This window comes from Epinephelus lanceolatus, chromosome 7 (assembly GCF_041903045.1).
Source record: "Epinephelus lanceolatus isolate andai-2023 chromosome 7, ASM4190304v1, whole genome shotgun sequence".
NCBI lineage: Eukaryota > Metazoa > Chordata > Actinopteri > Perciformes > Serranidae > Epinephelus > Epinephelus lanceolatus.
In genome coordinates this window covers 38,042,273-38,062,289 of record NC_135740.1, presented here as the reverse complement: position 1 = coordinate 38,062,289, position 20,017 = coordinate 38,042,273, and the positions used below count along the sequence as shown (strand labels likewise).

The window sequence follows — 20,017 nt, the reverse complement described above, 5'->3', positions numbered from 1 at the left end:
TTATTGTTTTGTTTATATTTTCATTTTTTTCCTGAGTCATATTACGCAGTAATCTGGGTAATTAATTTCCCCTCAGATTTTCCAAACACCCACTCTCTCTAAATATTTCCTGGAGGAATTCCTCTAATGGAAAATAAGTTATGCTATATAAGTTAGTTAAGTTATATAATTACAGCACTGCCACCATTTTTCGCAAACAGAATAAAAGCACAGCACTATGAATGACTATCATGGTTAAACTGTGCCTCCTACACAAAATCATACTTCACTAACAGAATAAAATAAAATAAAAAAGTCACTTTTTTCGACATGAAGATTAGGTCTCAGCATTTTTTTGTTTGTACTGTAAGACTGATCTCTGTCAGTGTTTCAAATATCAATACAACACTGAAAGACACAGCAGTACTTTGAGTTACACGCTAAAATCAGCGTGCTAACATGTTCACAATGAAAATAATACACTCATGTTTAGTAGGTAAAATATTGATCCATGCATTTTTTCCTGTTTCAACTGTGAAAGTTGTGGATGGTACCAATGGAGCCGTTGCGTACCGTCCCCATTTTTTGGTCACCCCTCTGTTGGGGTACCTAGCACACAGATCTGGTACTAAAAGGTGGAGCTAGAAACAGTGCAGTCCGTTCACTGGTCAATAGCGGATGGTCACTTTCGCTCAGGGCTGATTTGTGGCTGGTTGTGAGGCTTACGAGTCTGTGGACAATAAAAAAAGTTGCAGACTTCCATCTGTGTCACCGCTGATGAGAAAATACAGGGACTGCTGGATGGAACAGTGAGTGACAACAACCCTGCCCACATTTAATAGTACTGTTTGCAGTGGAAACACTAGGGTCTAGGTACCATGTCTAAAGGGCTACTTTTGCCAAAGGTACCATACCAAAAGTGTTTGGTGGAAACGAGGCTTTAGTGCAAAATACAACCAAGACCATGAATGTCTTCATAAAATGTCTGCAAACCAAAGTGCTGGACCTGCTGACAGACCTACAAATTGATACTTTAGTAGCTTGGCATGAAATTTGGTGTGGACATTCAAAAAGGAAGAAACCTATATGATACTGGTGACTCTGTAACAATATCCTGTTGGTCAACAAATAGGTCAAACTTTCAGATTCCATGTCCTGTGGGCAATTACTCAAACTGACATGACATTTCCTGCTCTAAAAAGGAGGAAAGGAAGAAAAACGACAGCTTTTTGAGACCCCATCACCAATCCCCTGAGATGACCAGCAGGCCACAAACCATTCTGTCATCTGCCCAGAGCCATATTGCCTGTGAGAGTAACAAATAACAACGTAGACAGATCAGCCCATGGAGGAAATCTGAACTCTACTGAGTGCTCCTTTGTTCTGAATCAACACTGAGATGGAATAAAAAAAAACTCTTGCTTTGGTCAGCTGCACATTAAACTAACAATGAGAGACAGGCGCTTTGAAAAATTCTAGGCAAAAACAACAACAAACTGAGCCCACTGTGAGAGTAAACGAGGACAGGCCAATCTGCCTGGTAATTGCCTTAAAGATGGGGAAAACAGCTCTCCTCTCTCTGTCCTAAGCCCTTCCCACCAGACAACCATGGGATAAGCGCATACTTTCCACAGTAACCTATTGTTTCCCAAACACTGATTTATTTCCAGTCTCCTTTCATTGTAGAGCTGCTTACAACACACACGCTCAGCTCCTCCTTGCCCTGCTCTCCCTCTCTCTGTTTATCAGACCTTAAATAACACTAGTTAGCTACCCTACCTCGCAATCCCTCTGCCTCACTCACCGAGGCTATAGACCACTTCACCGGGAGGAGAGTGGGCAGCAGCTCCCACAGGGTTCTATTCTTGGCCCTATTCTTTTTTCTTTGTATATGTTGCCTCTTGGGTCAATTATAGCCAGGAACAACCTCTCCTTTCACTGTTATGCAGATGATCTGCAAATTTATCTGCCAGTGAAGCCAAACAGTCAAAGTGCGCAGAGTTCTTTGCTTTCCTGTGTGGCTGAAATTAAGCAGTGGTTGGCCCAGAATTTTCTTCACCTTAATGATGGTAAAACAGAGTGCATCATGTTTGGGGACACAGGGACGGCTGGCTTTGGAACCTTGTTTCCAACACTCAGTCAAAATGTCAGAAATCTGGGAGTGTTTCTTGACTCAGACCTTAAATTCGACAAACAAATAAACAGTGTTGTCCGAACTAGTTTTTTCCAGCTTCGTCTCCTGGCCAAAGTTAAAATGTTTTTAAGTCGCCGCAACCTCGAAATGGCCATCCATGCTCTTATAAGCTCTAGACTGGATTACTGTAATGCTCTCTATGTTGGTGTCTCCCAGGTTTCTCTTGGTCGCCTCCAGCTGGTGCAAAATGCTGCGGCCCGTCTTTTAACCAGCACTAACAGACGAGAGCACATCACTCCTGTTCTTAAATCCCTTCACTGGCTTCCCGTCCAGTATAGGATTGATTTTAAAATTTTACTGTTTGTTTTTAAAGCTCTTCATGGTCTCGCCCCAGTGTACTTAACTGAGCTTTTAACTGTTCGGGAACCTGGTAGAGCGCTAAGATCGTCAAACCAACTTTTGCTGGAAGTGCCCAGGTCAAAATACAAACACTGGGGTGATCAAGCCTTTTCCATCGCTGCTCCCAGGCTTTGGAATAAGCTCCCTGTTGAAATGCGCCTCATTTCTGACCTGGGCCTTTTCAAATCTAGACTGAAGACATATTTATTTAGGATGGTTTTTAATACCCAGTAGTGTGGTGACTCTTTTACTTTTACTCTGTTTTACTTTATTTTATTGTATTTTATTGCTCCTATTGCTTTTATTATTTTCATTGCTTTGATTGTTTTTATTGTTGTTATTGCCTCTATTTATTTTTAATTGTTTTTTGCACCTATTGTAAAGCACTTTGGTTCACCGAAAGGGTTGTTGTAAAGGGCTGTATAAATAAAGAACAAGAACAAGAGACAGATCTTTAGTCAGTCAGTACATGTAGATGCACAGTTAATTCGAGCTACAATTACAGCTCGACTAGGCCATCTAATTGGACCACTGTCCTTGTCCCAGTTTACAAACGAGACAGGAGAATCAGTTTATTGACTAAAGTATGTTAGATTCTGCTGCGATAGGTGGCGATATGCCCCCTTTCAGCTTGTTAGTATCAGACCTTTTTCCAGTTGACCTTTTACGTCACAGACCAAACAACTGACAAACCAGTTAGCTATGGTTAGCTAGTGACAAACTGGTACCATGGTGGACAACTTTACAGCTCTGTACACTTCGTCTGTCCAAAAATGCACGGCTCTGGATGTAGATTTCGTCATGTTGTTACTGACTAACATGTTTACACGTATTTTAAAAGTCTGGTTTTAGTCAAACTAACACAATAAATCGATTTTCTCTAATGTCTAATGATGTTTCTCAACGTCCTGAGTGGCTGTTGAATTCAGCCAGTGCACCTCCACCAGCACCGGGAGTCACAGGAAGCTTGGTGGTCAACGGCAGCAGCAGGTCTAATCTGTGTAACAGCAGCAACAGAAAGTTTGCTTATGCGCAGGAAGTTGGAGCTCTCCACTAGTTGAATTTGATTTGTTATGCTGCGTTCATTTTGTAGGTCGGAAGTGGGAATGATGTCACTTCTGAGCTGACAAGAGTTTTTGCATTCTAGTTGACAATGGTGGACAAGTCGGAAAAAAACATGGACGCCCACAAGAAAGTCTTTGTTGCCCTTGCACTTTCGAAGTATAGACAGCTTCAAAACCATCATGCACTCCAACTGATGAACATCGGAGACGAGGCTGACCTAATGTAAAACAAATAAGATAAAATTGCTATAAACAGTACTTTAGCTGAGTGTTTACTCACTATGTATGTGACCGGCAGCCATCTTGAATTTGTAAGTCGGGGTTGATGCGTTTGCTCCGAGTTTTCGAGTTTGAAATCCAATCTCAGGGTGCCTTTGAGTTTAAACTTCCGACTGGGAACTGGGAATTTCCGACCTCCGAGTACAAAACGAACGCACCATTACAGCTGCTGAATCAAGTCTCACCATCTGGCATGTGCATGTGCATTTGTGGAACAGCCAACTGGAACACCCTCTCCCTGAAATGACCTGTGATTGGCCAAAGTCTCCCACCACAGGCTAGATTTTCTTCTTCTTTTTTTTTAAGATGTTTTTTTTTTAGAGGTTTATTGCCTTTATTATACAGCAGCTTGGGAGTGACAGGACAGGAAGCAGAGAGAAGGGATGGCAAGCAGCAAAGGGCTATAGGTTGGAATCGAACCCAGGCCACTGCCTAGGACTCAGCCTACATGGGGTGTGTGCTCTACACATTCAGCTCGCAGTTGCCTGACCTAAAACCTGAAAACAGCCAAGAGGAGGTGCAGAAGTTAGTGTTCTCTCAGACCACTTGACTTACAATATGCTCAAAGTTTATTATAGTATTTTTGCCCAATGACACCAAAATAAAACTGCCTACCCGAGCTTTAATATTCCACACCACATAAAAACAGCCTAAATGATGGATAAAGACTGAAAAGAGTGATGTACTTTCATCAATGATTGATGAACTTTTTAGTAACTACAGGGTCATATGTCCTTGTCACATAAATGTTGGAAAGTATTTCCAGGAGGTAGAGCGGTCGTCTACTAATTACTGGTTCGATCTCTGGCCTCTGCAGTCTGCTTGTTGAAGTGTCCTTGGGCAAGATATTGAACACCTTTGTGTGCATGCAAGTGAATGTTTCTTTATTCTGATGAGCAGGGGTCTGTTTCACAAAGCAGGTTCAACAAACTCTGAGTCTAATCCTGAACTCTGAGTTGATCTACTCTGAGATAGGAAACTCTGAGTTTCCGGTTCCAGAACAGCTGATTTGAATCAGTTTAATCAACTTGGAGTAGTTTCACCTGGAGTTAAGCGCGTGCGCCACAACTATAAAAAGCCAGCATCAATGGAGCCCCGATTCGGTGAGTCACCATGGCAACGGGGAAGAGGAGGGCTGCGTTTTTCACCCCACTGTAATTAGAAATCTTAATGCGCTCATATGGCGAGTTTGCACACGTTTTCAAAAAGAAGTGCAACACCGCTGCAGCTGCAAAAGAGAGGGAGACAGCGTGGGAGAATGCATAAGTTTAAATGTAGTCCTTTGCAATCACAATAATATTACAGGGGAAAACTGCTTGAATGGTAGCCTATTAATTTATTTCATTTAGGTGCAATCCCGCGGGGGAGAAGCGCACTTGGCAGCAGTTTAGGATGAAATATAAAAACATTGTTCAAACAGGTAAGACCTCGGCATAATCTCATGGGGGTACCTCATTTTGATCATGTTTTACATTGTAAAGTAAATATTAAGTGGCTGTTTGACTGTGTAGTTGTTTTATCCCCAACATAATGCTGTTTTCACACACATAAATGTCTTCTCATCTATATCATGTTCTGTTAAATAATTAAGCTTATTCAAACTAACACAGACTTCTACTCAGCCAACAGAAAGAAGGCAGATGCCCGTAAAACAAGCACACTTTTCTGACCGCCCTGCATACAGTTGCCTTACTCAAGTGCTCAGTGTCTCCGACATTGTACAAAAAACTTCCATTTGCAAAGAAACACAGCACAACACACAATATCTGCTGGGATGTGAGAGCATGACTACGATTGGTAATGTTGCAAATGTAAGGACGGATTAGGTTGTGTATGTAGATGATGGACTGTGACGTGAAACGGTACCGCTCAAAAAGATAACTGTGTGGAAATGCTAGAACATCTATGCGCGGTCTGATAACCATCTCCCGACGAATATTTAATTCTCTGCACAGTAATGCTGCACCTTCATCCACGGGATTGTTATCAAAAGGACATGCCATGTTAGTGAAAAAAGTTGCCACCTACTGTGCCTAATGGACTTCTAATATACTGACTCTGATTTCTTTAATGATTTTTTAAAATGACAGACGGCAGAACTAGGCTACGCCAAAACTCGCCTGCTGACTGAATGAATGAGGAAATCAAATGGAGTGTGTGGCTCTGAAAGAGGGTGGAGACAGAGAGAAACTCGAGGTTCATTGAGAAAAACCTGGTCCCGACCAGGTTAGGTTTATAGAGTCTGTTACTATGGTAACTGACCAAGAGCTTAAGTTACCTCTCTCTCTGAAACAGGCTAGAGTTACCCCTCTTTCTCTGGTTTGAGTTACCTCCCTTTTTGAAACGGAAAACTCAGAGATTCCCTCATTTCAGGGTTAACAGACTCTGAGTTTTCACTAAACTTGCTTTGTGAAACGGACCCCAGGTGGCAGGTTACATGTTAACCTTGGCCACCAGTGTATGAATGCGTGTGAGAATGGTGGTTGTGTTGTGTCGCTCAGACTAGAAAAGCGCGATAAAAATGCCGTCCAATTACAGTGTAAACTCTTGACTTAAAGACTTTAAATGGAAGACTGCAGAAGTAAGAAACTAAGTGCGTGATGCTGGCTCTAACAAGACTTTGAAGGACGTACACTTCTCATCAGCTGCTTGTGAAGGGGTTGCATTAGTCACCACCACTAGAGATTTATCTGTAATTCTGGCTTCTCACATGCTGCGACAGTCACAGCCAGGGGTGGAGGCTTCCTGGAGATTGATGGAGCTTTAAGATAATTAAAAAATATGGGGTTATTTTCGACTCACATCATGGTGACATTCATCGCCACCACCGGGATGTCTTGAAGCTGTGCGCCGTCACAGTCCAGCTCCAGGTCTCGACACTGGCAGAACTCAGGAACGACACCCAACACTGGAGGGGAGAGGGAAGGGACATCAGAGGGTACGCCAATCAACTAGTCATGCAGTGACAAAGTCTTAAAACTTGAGCTGTTTGGAGGAATGGAAACTTAATCCTGCTGGATGAGCATGTAAAAATAAAAGCAGAATTAGTCAAGAGTGACTTGGAGGATAAACACAGGCGACAGTTAATTAAAAAATCTGTTTTTTCAAGATTTTTATTGCATATTCCTGGGTTAAGCCAGCTTTGATTATCTTTAATTAAATGCCAGTTTGGATATTTAAGATGAGTAGAAATGAAGCACATTGTTTCACCAGGCTGTCCTGGTTCCAACGACAGCAAATTACGTTTGAGGACACATCAGAATTAGCTACATGAGGAAGTTTTGTCATGCACCTCTTTGATGGGCCAACATATTTTCATTAACAGAGATAATTACACATTTGAGACGGGTCATGTTTAACTCCTCTCCCGGCTAACTGGATGCTTTCAGACTTACTATTGATTGAGGCTGGTAAATATTGTAAATAAAACCACAAACATCTCATCGGTTGGAATATTCTGCGTTGGGAAAGTAAAAAGTTAATTTGTTCATTGATTGATAGGCGCTAGCTATATAAAACACAATTCATTATGAATCCTATATGCTGCTCCAGGTATGCCTACAGTCAAACACACCCAATTTGTATTCTACTGAAACACTGGAACAGTCTTCTGACATACAGAGATGTAAGGAGATCAATAAATGGTTTCAATTCAATTTCAATTTTATTTATAAAGCCCAATATCACAAATCACAATTTGCCTCACAGGGCTTTACAGCATACGACATCCCTCTGTCCTTAAGACCCTCACAGCGGATAAGGAAAAACTCCCCAAAAAAAAACCCCTTTAACGGGGAAAAAAAAAAACGGTAGAAACCTCAGGAAGAGCAACTGAGGAGGGATCCCTCTTCCAGGACGGACAGACGTGCAATAGATGTCGTACAGAACAGATCAGCATAATAAATTAACAGTAATCCATATGACACAATGAGACAGAGAGAGAGAGAGAGAGAGAGAGAGAGAGAGAGAGAGAGAGAGAGAGAGAGATGCAGGTAATGACAGTAGCTTACAACAACATTAATGAAAGTAATAATATTATAGTTATAGTTCTGGCTACTGTGGTACAATATGTTGAAAGTATGTATTAATATCAGACAGTATACTTGTGTGACAATAGTCATATGTGTATAATAACAGTAGAAGTATGACTAATGACTAATGATGGCAGCAGCAGCAGGAGGCATCTGGCAGGACCACGGCAGCAGCACAACCACACACGTCACGCTGTCCAGGCACCGCTGCGGTATGAGTTATTCTGAGAGACAGTGGAGCACAAAGGCTCCGGAGAAGAAGTTTGAACTGCTCAACACACAAAGTACAAAAAAACACAATAGAGTAGTTTCAGACAATCATGGGCGTGTTTAAAGGGACAGTTCAGTTTTTTTTTAGGTGAGACTTTTTGGAGGTGGCTAAAACACATTTTATTGCTGACCCCTCCACAGCAGTAGATTGCTTAGCTTCAATGTCGGCCTGCTTCTCCAGATTGGGGGTATGCTGACTGACATCCGCTGTAGGTAATATACTGTCCAAGTGTCTCATACAACCCCACTTAAAATAATCTAACCATAACTTTAAGGTGCCGTTGATACAAAACTTCAGGTTCCCATGAAATGAAAAATATCTATTCCCAGTTTTCATCCTGTGTCTCTGCGTTAACTGATCATTTACCTCATATGAAAAAACAAGTCAGTCTATATTTATGTTTCCTGAGGGCTGTGTTGCGGATCTGCTGATGCGAGCACTGAATACAAATGAGTCTATGAAAATGCAATATGGCCTTTAGAAATTACTTGTATCATATGGGCAACCCCAGTGGACATAAATGCCCGCCTCTGGCAGTTTTATTAGAATGCAGGACCATGTAAAAGCTCCTACATCAGCATTCAATACAAACCAGTTGATGTCCTTGTGACCACCATAAAACGTCCATTAATAGCCCGGGCTATTATTTGATTACATCACTGAGATTAACAGGCCTATATTTGGGAGGGGTGTCTATATGGGACAGGCCTTTAATTACTGTCTCACAAAATTTTAAAAAGTAGGCTTCAGGTAATATATTAATTATGAATCATTCATTTGATCTAGCTCTAACAAGACAATGCATCAAAGGAAACCTAAGCATGCACCATAATCTGAAATAGCAACAACCCAGTTTTATACATATACTAGGCGTTTAATTGGGTCTGTGTCTGTCAGACAGTCTGAAGAGGGTACTACCATATCATCACAGCGATAACATAATTCACAGTTGCTGTACGGGGGAGCAAGTGGAGCAAATACATCCCCATTATACAATTAGGGGGAACAAAGTTATGGCTTTGCTACCACACTTTGTTCTCTCTAAGTAAACATCATTATACAGTCCCCACAATTAGGTGATTATAGTTGAGCAGCCTATAGCAATAATTAGGGTCCGGGCAGCTAAGCTGCCAGGACACTATTGTAATCCTAGGTCTTCATCTTCGTCTTCTTCTTTCTTCTTTCTACTTCGGAGGAAATCATACTTTCCATGGGTGAAAACTCACCAAACTTTGCACAAAGGTCCAGTCTCATGCCAGATATCCTCAGCTGTAAACTCAAGCCAATAGTCCTGATGGTGGCGCTACAGCAAGCGTCTAAAGTTCAAAACTTTAAAAATTCATAACAAATCAACCATACGTGCTACAACTTCACAACTTTCATCAAACTGTAGCCCCAATACTGAAGAAACTTTGATACCTTTAAACCTATTAAAAATTATGAAGTTCATCACTCTGTTTTTTTCAAAAACTGTAAAACTTCTTAAACCTATCTCCTCCCACAATTTTTGCTCAATTGACACCAAACTTGCTACAGAGCATCTTCAGACTGTCCTACAAAAATGTGTCTCATATTTTTGATTTATCAAAAATTGAGCCTACAGTGCATCAAAATGTTTGACTGTAAACGGTACTGTAAACATATACATGTAAATTCTTGCTAAATAAATATTCAATGTTCATGAAAAAAAATGACAAAATTCTAGAGTCATGGTAGATGATGTGTGGCAATTTTCAGAATTTTATCTCACTCAGGTAAAAAACATTCTAAATGACAGTTCTCATGTTTTCAACAAATACTCACTAATGCACTCAGGGAGAAGGTACAGGGTTCCCTTATGTAAACACAACCGGTACAAACATTCCTTTGTCCTGTTGTCAGTCAAGCTCATTAATGAGCAAATGTAAGCAGGTATTGTGTACTGTGTATTGCATACGGTGTATTAGCACCTTAATGTGTACTTTTTTTCTGTGTATGGTGTATTAGCACCCTTATGTGTACTAGCACCTTGATGTGAACCAGCACTCTAATGTGTACCAGCACTTTAACTTCAACGAGTAGGCATGGCAAACTGCACAGCTCAGATGAGCGAATATCTTTTTGCACATTGGTCCCTATCTGGTTACCAGTATGGTTTTTTTTTTAAATTTATTTTTTTTTTTTAGATGCTGAATGTTTTACTGTCTTTTATGTATTTTTGTTTGTATGTTTCGTGCTGTTTAAGCAGCAGTACCCTGTCTCTAATCCAAATTTCTCCCAAGGGAGACAAATAAATGGACTTTGACTTTGACTTTGATCTCAAAAAGTGATTTTTTGACAGCATTTTGAATTTTGCTCTAATGTGAACAATTGGAATCAATGTAAAAATGGCAATTTTGGCAAATCAATCATTGTTACAAACAAATTACCAAGATCTCCATGCTGTCTAGATGCAATATGTGTATTTTCAGATTTTTGTCTTAATAACTGAATTTTTTTACAGTGGTTTCAAATCTGCCTTTCCATGCATGGATGGCTGCTTTCCTTCACAACAGTGAATGGCTTACTCAATTTGTGAAGCCACTGTTGAGGTGCTACTTGCCACTTAGCTCAGAGTGGTAGATGACCAACTTAGGTTCCAGAGGTTGCAGATTCCAGCCTCAACTGGTGCAGAATCCACATTGTAATGTAAACATCTTCTTGTGCTCCAGCTTATTGCTTAAAATTGCCTGAGCATGACTGATCACTGTGCAGCATCTTCAAGTCTTTTTTCTGCTAGAAAATCTGCCTTCTCATGCTTGAAAATAAACCAAACTTTGCACAAAGATCCAGTGTCAATACTTCAGTGTGAAACCATCTGAGGCTTCTCACTTTGCACATAGCTCAACTAGTTAAACATCAGTTTTTCACTTATGAAGCAAATCAAGCATTGTTAAAACAAATTACCAACATCTCCATGCTGTCTAGATGCAATATGTGTATTTTCAGATCTTTGTTTCAATAACTGAATTTTTTACAGTGGTTTGAAATCTGCTTTTCCATGCATGGACGGCTGCGAAACCTGCACGTCTGGCTTAGTCAATTTGTGAAGCTACACATGAATTGTCACTGACTAATTAGCTCAGTGAAATAGAAATTTATTCTTAGTCTCAGAGGTTGTGAGTTCAAGCCTCAGCTGATGCAAAAGGCAGATTGTGTTGCTAAATTCCTAAATGTCTTCCAATTCTTCTTTTTGTTGCTCAGAATTGCCTAAAAATGCCCGGACCCGACCCATCGCTGCGCAGCAGCTATAATTATTTTACTATTTTTAGCTACAGACAAAAACAAGTAAGTGTAAAGGAAAAAGACATTTTTGAACCACCCTAATCGCTGAGCAATCGATCAGAGCAGCGCCCGGTAGCACAGTGCAGTGAGAGAGGCAGAAAAACAGAGTGAAGCTTCTCCAGACAGCAGCAAAGTGTCTAAATTTAACAAACAATCAAATGTTCAGCAGTGGAAAGTGATTTCTTTGGACTTCTTTAGGTGGAATTCTTTATAACTACGAGGACGCATCTCTCCATGTCCCTCCTTTCATCAGCTGCTCTCGGCTGTGCTTTCATTATTATCACTACCAGGGGTGGATTTAATGTTTTGGGGGCCTGGGGCCTGGTTTGAGCCCTTCTGTGCAGAGTTTGCATGTTCTCCCTGTGTCATTGTGGGTTTTCTCCGCGTACTCCACCCTTCTTCCACAGTCCAAAGACATGCAGGTGAATTGTGACTCTCTTGTGCTGGCTGTAGGTGTGAATGGTTGTCTGTCTCTATGTGTCAGCCCTGTCTAGTCTGGTGACCTGTCCAGGGTGTCTTCTCGCCCAATGTCAGCTGGGATAGACTCCAGCCACCACGACCCCTACCAGGATAAGCAGTTATAGGAAATGAATGAATCAATAATTTCACCCTTTCTCTAACCAGAGTGTTGGTAGGCTATTGGCAGCTGTAGAAGAACTCATAACTTTTTTCTTAAGTAAAAACATTAATAGCATATAGCAAAAGTCAAAAATGCTTCAGAGCCTTAATGCATTTTATTCTATATCCTATTTTTATATTTTGAATTGTCACCAACCTTTAATTTTGTGATATTCTTCACATAGATTAAGACATTTTCACCATAAACTGGTGCATAAAACCACCAGAATGCAGGGAATAAATATGAGTCCCAACCTATGTTGAAATGAAACCTACACTTTTGTGATGCACATTTATTTCAGCTTTGCAGACAGTAACAAAAAGCTTGGTAAAGCATGTAAAGGGTAGACAATAGCAATGTGTGTTTGTGTTTGTACAAATCTTGCAAATCATACAACCATGAAAACACATCCATGCAGTATGTGTCTGACATAATTATGAACATTCAAGCTTGAAAGAAGCTGATAAAAAGGGAACAAAGACAACAAACAAAAGTCTCTTATCTCTTTCACAGGTTCACTGCTATGATTCCCAGGGTTTGTTGAAGGTGGCAGTGCTGTTTGGGCTGAGAAAGCCATGTGTAAGTTACTTAAAGGAGGTTGTTCTTTTGATTTTAAAAGAACAAAACACTGTTTCACTGTGGAATAATTTGGGCTCAACAGATTCTGGTTGGGTATTAGTTTGTAACTCAGGACTATCTAATCAACAACTGTACTAAGATGGAGTCACTCTCAGCTCAGAATCAGACCTCTAATGTCCGTATTTTTGTGAGCCGAAATTCTTTTCTTCTTTTTATAGGTGACACTGTGACTCTTAACACAAGGCAGCTGTCAGTTTGTTCGATCCGCTTGTTACACTGGCATGTTTAATGCACATAATGTGTCATCTCAATTGAATAAATTGGTATGAATGAATAATAATCTCTGTCACTCATGATGTTATTGTTCACAGGGATGGAACATGATGCTTATAATACTGGAGACTGTTACTATTTCTAAGTGAGCAGGATGGTAATGCAGCTGCAAAGTGAAACTTGTGAACTTGTTTTTATCAGCATTTTAGTGACTGTGATAAAATTTACAACATTTGTTGAAATTGCTGAAATAAAGCCATTGAATGCTGAACCAAATCACCAACCTCATTATTACTGGATCCTATTGTAAGTTTATATAAATATATATATATGCTTTACCATTTCTATGCAGATGATACTCAACTGTACATGCTGTTAAAAACCACAGATTCTAGCAGCCTATCTAATCTCTGATCTTGCCTCTCTGATATTAAATCCTGGGCATCCCAAAACTTCCTCAAATTCAACGATGAGAAATCGGAAGTCATTCTGTTCGGTCCCCCAAATTTCATCAGCTCTGGTGGTGCTAATCTGGGAGAGCTGTCAAAGAATATTAAGCAGGCTGCTAGGAATTTAGGTGTGATTTTTGATGCCAAACTCTGTTTTGATAATCAAGTCAAAAGTGTTGTTCAGTCTTGTTTCTTTCAGCTCAAGATGACTGCGAAAATTAGGCCATTTTTAATCACTCACAGACCTAAAAAAAATTGTTCATGCTTTTACTTATTTGCAACTTCATTACTGCAATGCACTTTACTCAGGTATTAGTCAGAGCTCCCTCCATCATCTCCAGTTGCTCCAAAAGCTGCTGCCTTACTCATTACTGAGACAAAGAGGCATGAGCATATCACCCCTGTGCTTGCCTCCCTACACTGTCTCTGTTAGTTCTCGAATTGATTTTATCACTCACCACTGAGATCCGTGGGTGGAGCCCTGCTGGTTACTCTCAGGTCGCAGTTTGTGACAAAGGAAGATCGTGCTTTTGATGTTAGAGCCTCCACACTCTGGAATGCTCTGCCTATTGAACTAAGGCACACTAAGGCCCAATCCCAATACCCCCGTTCCCCCCCCCCCCGTCCACTACCCCTAGCCCTTGCCCACTACCCCTTGGCCCTCGAAATGAAGCAACAAGGGGTAGGGGTTGGGACACCACTCATTACGTCACCGCGTCGGTTATGTTCACGGATACATAACTATTTTAAACAGCCGTGAGCCATCTATATTTCCAGCCGGTATCTACAATTGAGTTTCCAGTTGAGTTCATCGCGTTGTTTGCTGTATTCATCATGCTTAGTTTGATGAATGACAGACGACGAAATGATATGTACGACAGGGGACTTCTGCTAGCTAGCTAACCAACTAACATTACGAGGCATGTTGCCATGGTGCATCTTAGTATCAGAGCTCCACTGATGATGGCTTTTTTCATTCAACACTCACAAACGTAACTCAGAGTGAACATACTCAGAGCTGACTAAACTGACTCTGATCAGCTGGGCTGAAACTGAAAACTCAGAGTCTTCCATCTCGGGGTTAGTCAACTCAGAATTCAGGGTTGGACTCTAAATTTGTTTAAAGCCTTGATTGAGACTCAGCACCATACCAAATCTCACACAATGGAAAGGGCTTCTTAACAACATACATGTCGACACTGGAATATGATGAATGCCTGTTGTGACAAGTCTGAGCTTCAGGGAAGAGGAAATGGCAGCCCTCACAAAAAAAACCCAGAAACTTTATTTTCAAACAGTGAGTTAAAGAAAGAACATCCGACTGTTACAAGTTTTCTTTCAGGCTTAAACACAAAAAGTAGTGTTTAGTTTTTGTCAGTTCCACATAAAAAACCCCCCACAGGAGACAAAAGGGGCGCAGAGGTCTCTGAGGACAATTGCAGTTTACACTGTTGCCTCTTTTAGTGTCAGAAGAAAAGCAATGACAGGAAACAGCATGCTGAAAACTCTTCCATCAACCCGCTATACGCTTTGTTGTGAAGGGTCTGTGTTGCTGTGGGCCAAAAGCTCCAGGCAGGGTCTCTCAAGGTGACTAGAGGTGAGTGGGTAGATAAGTGTGATTGAAAGACCCCTCTAAATGTGCTTTGATGGTGGTTTCCCTGCAGGGAAACACTACATCCTCATGAAACCTGGGGCTGTATTCACAAAGCAACGTAATACAGAGAGTTACTGCTAGTGACAATTTCCCCTTACATCTAAGACTATATTCTGGTAAAGATAAAAGCTGTTTACAAAGAATCTTAGTCCTTACAAGAGCTTGCGGGTAAAAAAAACTGTTAGCAGTGAGGAAGACTTTAAAGAGACTTAAGAGTTTCTTAAGCAATGTGTTAGAGAAAAATGTGTTAAGACAAAGAGGTAGGTTAAATATTCTCCAAACACTGGATGACAGTGAGCAAATTAAATGCCACAGATTAGATGGTGCAGGGATAATATTTGTGGTTGATCTAATTAGAGATGCGCTCACATCTCCCACCCAATGCAATAACAATGTAATGCCAGAAATATTGTGATCATAACACTGAAATATTTAGGGAGAACCTCGCGAGAAGTGCCACCTGCAGTAGCCTGGGTGGCAGTTGTCGCGAGGTTAGTGTCGACAGCGGGTCTGGTTGACAAGTGGTTATTTTAGATTTCCTGTACACCCAGGGACGGTTTTTGCTATGGGCAATGTGGGCGACCGCCCAGGGACGAGCGCCCTCCAAAAAAAAACAAAAAAACAAAAAAACAAAACTCGCCAGTTTTCTAGACTACCGCTCATTTCCACGTCAAGTTAGTGGAGTGGGCGCTGGGGCGCCGCTATTATCACGTTTCAACCAGCAGCAGAAAGGAAAGGCGAATCCTGGCGGTTGTGGGTTGAACGGGGGTCACAGACAGGAATACGGCAGAGGCTCATAGTGCTCTGCGGTGCAAGATAACGGCTTACCGGCGACAGAGAAGTCCAACTCCAGGTCCAGTAATTTCCTCTTTCGTTGGCGTCATGACTGCCCAGTAGTACCTGGACAGCTGAGCCGTGGCGGCACACAGGTATGTGGCGTGTCAGAGGAGAAACGAGCCATTCACATTTCTCTCTTTGTGGCAGGTAACAGTCCACAAACCTCACCGCACTTTAGAGACTGTTCTTTACTTGTCAGGGGAGGCGGGTGGCTGGTTGATTTTTATTTTATTTATTTATTTTATTTCAATCCCCGCTATGTTAATCACTTATTGATGCTGTTTATGAAGTATGAATAAGTCAATAAGTAATTTATTCCATTGAAATATCATTGATGTATTATAGAAAAGTAGGGCCAAGGGATGGTTCGCCCAGGGGGAAAAACTAGCCAGAACCGCCTCTGTGTACACCTGTCTTAAAATGTAAGGGATACTGGAGCTTGGTTGGGGTGGTGGGACGGCTCGTGGCGGGCGCCAGAAAATTTCCCTTATTTTCAAATCCAAAACTTGACAGGTATGCTGAGGTCAACCGTACCTCCTCACTAAGGTAAAAGTTTCTGTCCATTCTTTGATCAGACCTGCTCTGAGAATTTTCCTAAATCACTAAGTAAGACTTCTCCCTAGAATTTTAACTAAGTTAGAAGCTCTCTGAGAGTTTGTGTAAATGAGAACTGTGAATAGGTTTCTCCATGTCATACTTCCCTGCACAGGCACAGATTACTCATCATACAGTGTCAGAGCAGTCCGTTTAAACTACAGGACAAGAAGAACAGCCTTGTTGTAAGGTGCCAGCAGAGATATTGGAATATAGTGCTGGGCGTCCCAGAGTTTTGGAGGAACTGTTCCTCCATTGAATCCTTCACATCTCGGCCCCACCACTGCTGTACCCACACCTCTCTCTCCACATATCACTTGCTCGCTTGTTGCTACATTTTCTGGCCGAAATCCTCCTTTTACAGTATCTTGAGTTTCAGATCTTTTAATTACAATGCAAGAAATCCGTTTGAGTAATTATATCATAAGCTAGCAAGTAAATCCTATTGGGATTAATTAGCTCCTCCACACATCATTCATACTGTGGAGGTTGGAGAGAGGCGGGATGTTAACGTCAAAGCCAAAGCCTTTTTCATAACTAATAATCTGAAAAACTTCCACATTTACACAGACTACCTTGCAACACGGTCATCTTGCTCAGCCGGAGGAAAGAACATGGGGCTGTCGACATGTGGCCTCACCACCTGCAAGGATCGACGTGGGAGTACGGTGCACTGCGAGTCAGGGAGCAGGGGATGAGAATGCTGTGACAGGCTGATCCCTGGCTTTCTTATGATTAATAGAACATGAAAGGTCACCTCCTGAAATTATTATAGCCAGAAATAGCAACCTGGAAGTTCAGAGGCAAAACTGGAGTGGAACAGATGGAAAAAGCAGGTGGTATGGTTGTTAGTGAACAAAGCATTTGATGTTAGTGTTCAAACCACTCTCACATTATGGCACCAACACACTATATGACCTTCAAAGTCATCAGATCGCTGTGATGATCACATTATGCAACTACCTGTCTTATAATGAGGTATCTTGAAGCTGTTGTGGTTTGCACATTACACATGTGACTGACGACAGGTTATCACACATCACAGGACATGTCACTGGCAGCAATCCCACACAAATCTGTCTGATCTCTAAAATGAAGCTCAGTGTAACTTCAATGAGGAAGACTTTCTTTATGCTACATCCATTCACAATTCTCTCTCTATCCCACTCCCACCACTTCCACCAATCAGCTGACTATGTGTGTTCCCTCTCCTGGTTAGCCGCTTTGCCGCGATCTCCTTCAGCCATTCATGTTGCTGCTGCCAAACTTTAAATCCGTTCTCCTCTCTGCTCCTGTCAGCTGTCATATGAGGCAGAATCACTGCACCCTCCTCCACCCCATTCACCCCCAGTGACCTTATCCAGAGCCCAGGACGAGCTCATCAAAAGGCCACTCCTCTTCACATCCAGATCCTCAGCTCCCTCTTCATCTCATCTCATCACCACCACCATTACTGCCATCAGCATCTAGACTCCCTGATCACAATGGGGTCTAATCACCAAAGACTCTTCACATTTCTTATTCTTATGTGCACGTGTAGATGAATATTGTCTCTCAGAACGAGTCTCTCCTGATATGTTTAGTCAAAAAACACACACGAGAAGTTATATGAGAAAAGCTGCAAGACCACTCAGGTTCAGGAGTTCTTTCCCTCAAAAGTGGATGCCAGAGGACGCGGTGATCCAAGTTTTTGTGCACTGGTTTGCAGCGAGAAACCAAAGGGATAAAAAAAAAAAAAATAGAGGAGAGAATGGTTAGGGAGACCCATCGGTGCATCTCTCAGCTAACCTCTTTGAAAATTTACACACAGAGATCAGTACTCATGAGAGCGAGCGCTGAGTTGCCTCTGATCTGGGGCTTTTGTTGGTGATCTCGAAAACTGTCTGTGACTGGAAAATCAGGTCTAAAATTGTGTAGTGTAAACCTGCTACTGGTGGGAGAATAAAGAGGCATGAACTCAGAAAAGTACTTATCAAGAAGAAACTTTAAAACCGTTCACTGTGAGCAGAAAATTCATAAAACTTGAAGTTGTTTGTTTGAGCTTTCACGTTTGGGGCTGAGGGCAAATTAAAACTATGACTGTGTCAACTATTAGGCCATGCATGCATTATTCATCTTCACATATATCAACTCTGACAAGCCAATAGCCAACTGAATTCACAGCTTTCAATATGAAAGGCATTTCATTAAAAGCACCTGACAAGAAGCATTAAATAACAGTAAATCAATAGAGCTTATATTTAACTTGCAGGGTACATTTACCTTCCTAAAATCTGATTCAGTTAATTGGAAAGCTGCAAAAATGAGTTTCTTTACATGCCAAAAAAAGGAGACTGCATCAGAAAAAAAATAAACTGACACAAAATTGTGTTGGGTGTAACATACATATTTGCCACAGCTACTTTAAAAAAATAGTTTAAAAGGCATTCATCCTGCGGGTAAGAGTCTATGGAGAACAGTCTGTCTTATCTTTTCTCCATAGGTAACAATGATTGACTTGTTATTTAGGTATGCAATGCTTTTTACCTTATCTTTTCAAATGTAGTATTTCATATTTATATCCATGCTACTTATTATATTTTGTGCCCTTCAGCTGAATCTTACCTTCAGAAATATGTTGGCACAGCACAACAGGTAAGCATTAGCAAGTCAGCTAATGTTTACCTTCATGCATTTCTCATTTTCTTTGCTCTTACTTTTTAATATCACCAAGACATTTTCTGTTTTTCCTGTGTCTTGGTTATAAGGGGGATAATGTTAAGCTGCCAGTACGCTTCATCACAACTGCTTGTCGGCTGGTAGAACAGCTTCAGGAACCCCCTCTCTTCACACCTTTCCAGGATGTGTCCAACAATTTCTGAAATTGACATAGGCCAGCTGTGCAGAAGTGATAAGAAGTTTCTCTCTCGCTCTCTTTTTTCATTTGTTATAGTATTTGTGGCATTTTTCATGTGCACAAACTGGCGCAACACCATGAATGTCTTCCAGGAAAGGCTGTTATTGCTTCTCCCGCTCTCTATGACAGCTGGCTTTTCACTCTGCCTTCGACTGTGGCAATTTGGGACAACTATAAACAATTTTGATTCCAGACATCAGTCAGAAAACGCTTTGCTCAAACTCGTTCTTTTCTAGCATACAAGCAGAAAAGAGAAGCACTCTTTGAAACAAAATGCAATTGTTAACTCCGAGTTCATGGTGATAAATTTCACTAGCACTGCACAACTGTAGTTGAACTGAATGAATCAGGGGGTAAGGATGGACAGGTGTTAGTAAAAGGGATTGTTCAGATTTTTTGAAGTGGGGTTGGATGGAGTACTTATCCATAGACAATATATAACAGACAGTAGATGTCAGTCAACACGCCCCCAGTTTGGAGAAAGCAGGCTGACAGGGAAGCTAAGCAATCCACTGCTGTGGAGGGATCGGCAACAAAAAAAATCAATATCCCTTTAAGTGAACACTAAATTTAGTTCAGCCAGGGCCACTTCAGTCAAAGAAAACTTTATTTTCATTCGCAGTATTATATTTGGTGGTATGGCTCTGCTCGAGGGC

At 41.3% G+C, this 20,017-nt stretch overlaps 1 protein-coding gene across 2 annotated transcripts in view; it reads right to left on the bottom strand.

Annotated features, from left to right (window-relative positions):
* Positions 1-20,017, bottom strand: part of rxfp1 (relaxin family peptide receptor 1) — a 145,596-nt gene that overhangs the window by 47,256 nt on the left and 78,323 nt on the right. For both annotated transcript variants that reach the window (XM_033633738.2, XM_033633739.2), the window contains one exon: positions 6,658-6,763. In XM_033633738.2, coding sequence (XP_033489629.2) covers positions 6,658-6,763 — 106 coding nt within the window. The remainder of the gene's footprint in view (positions 1-6,657; positions 6,764-20,017) is intronic.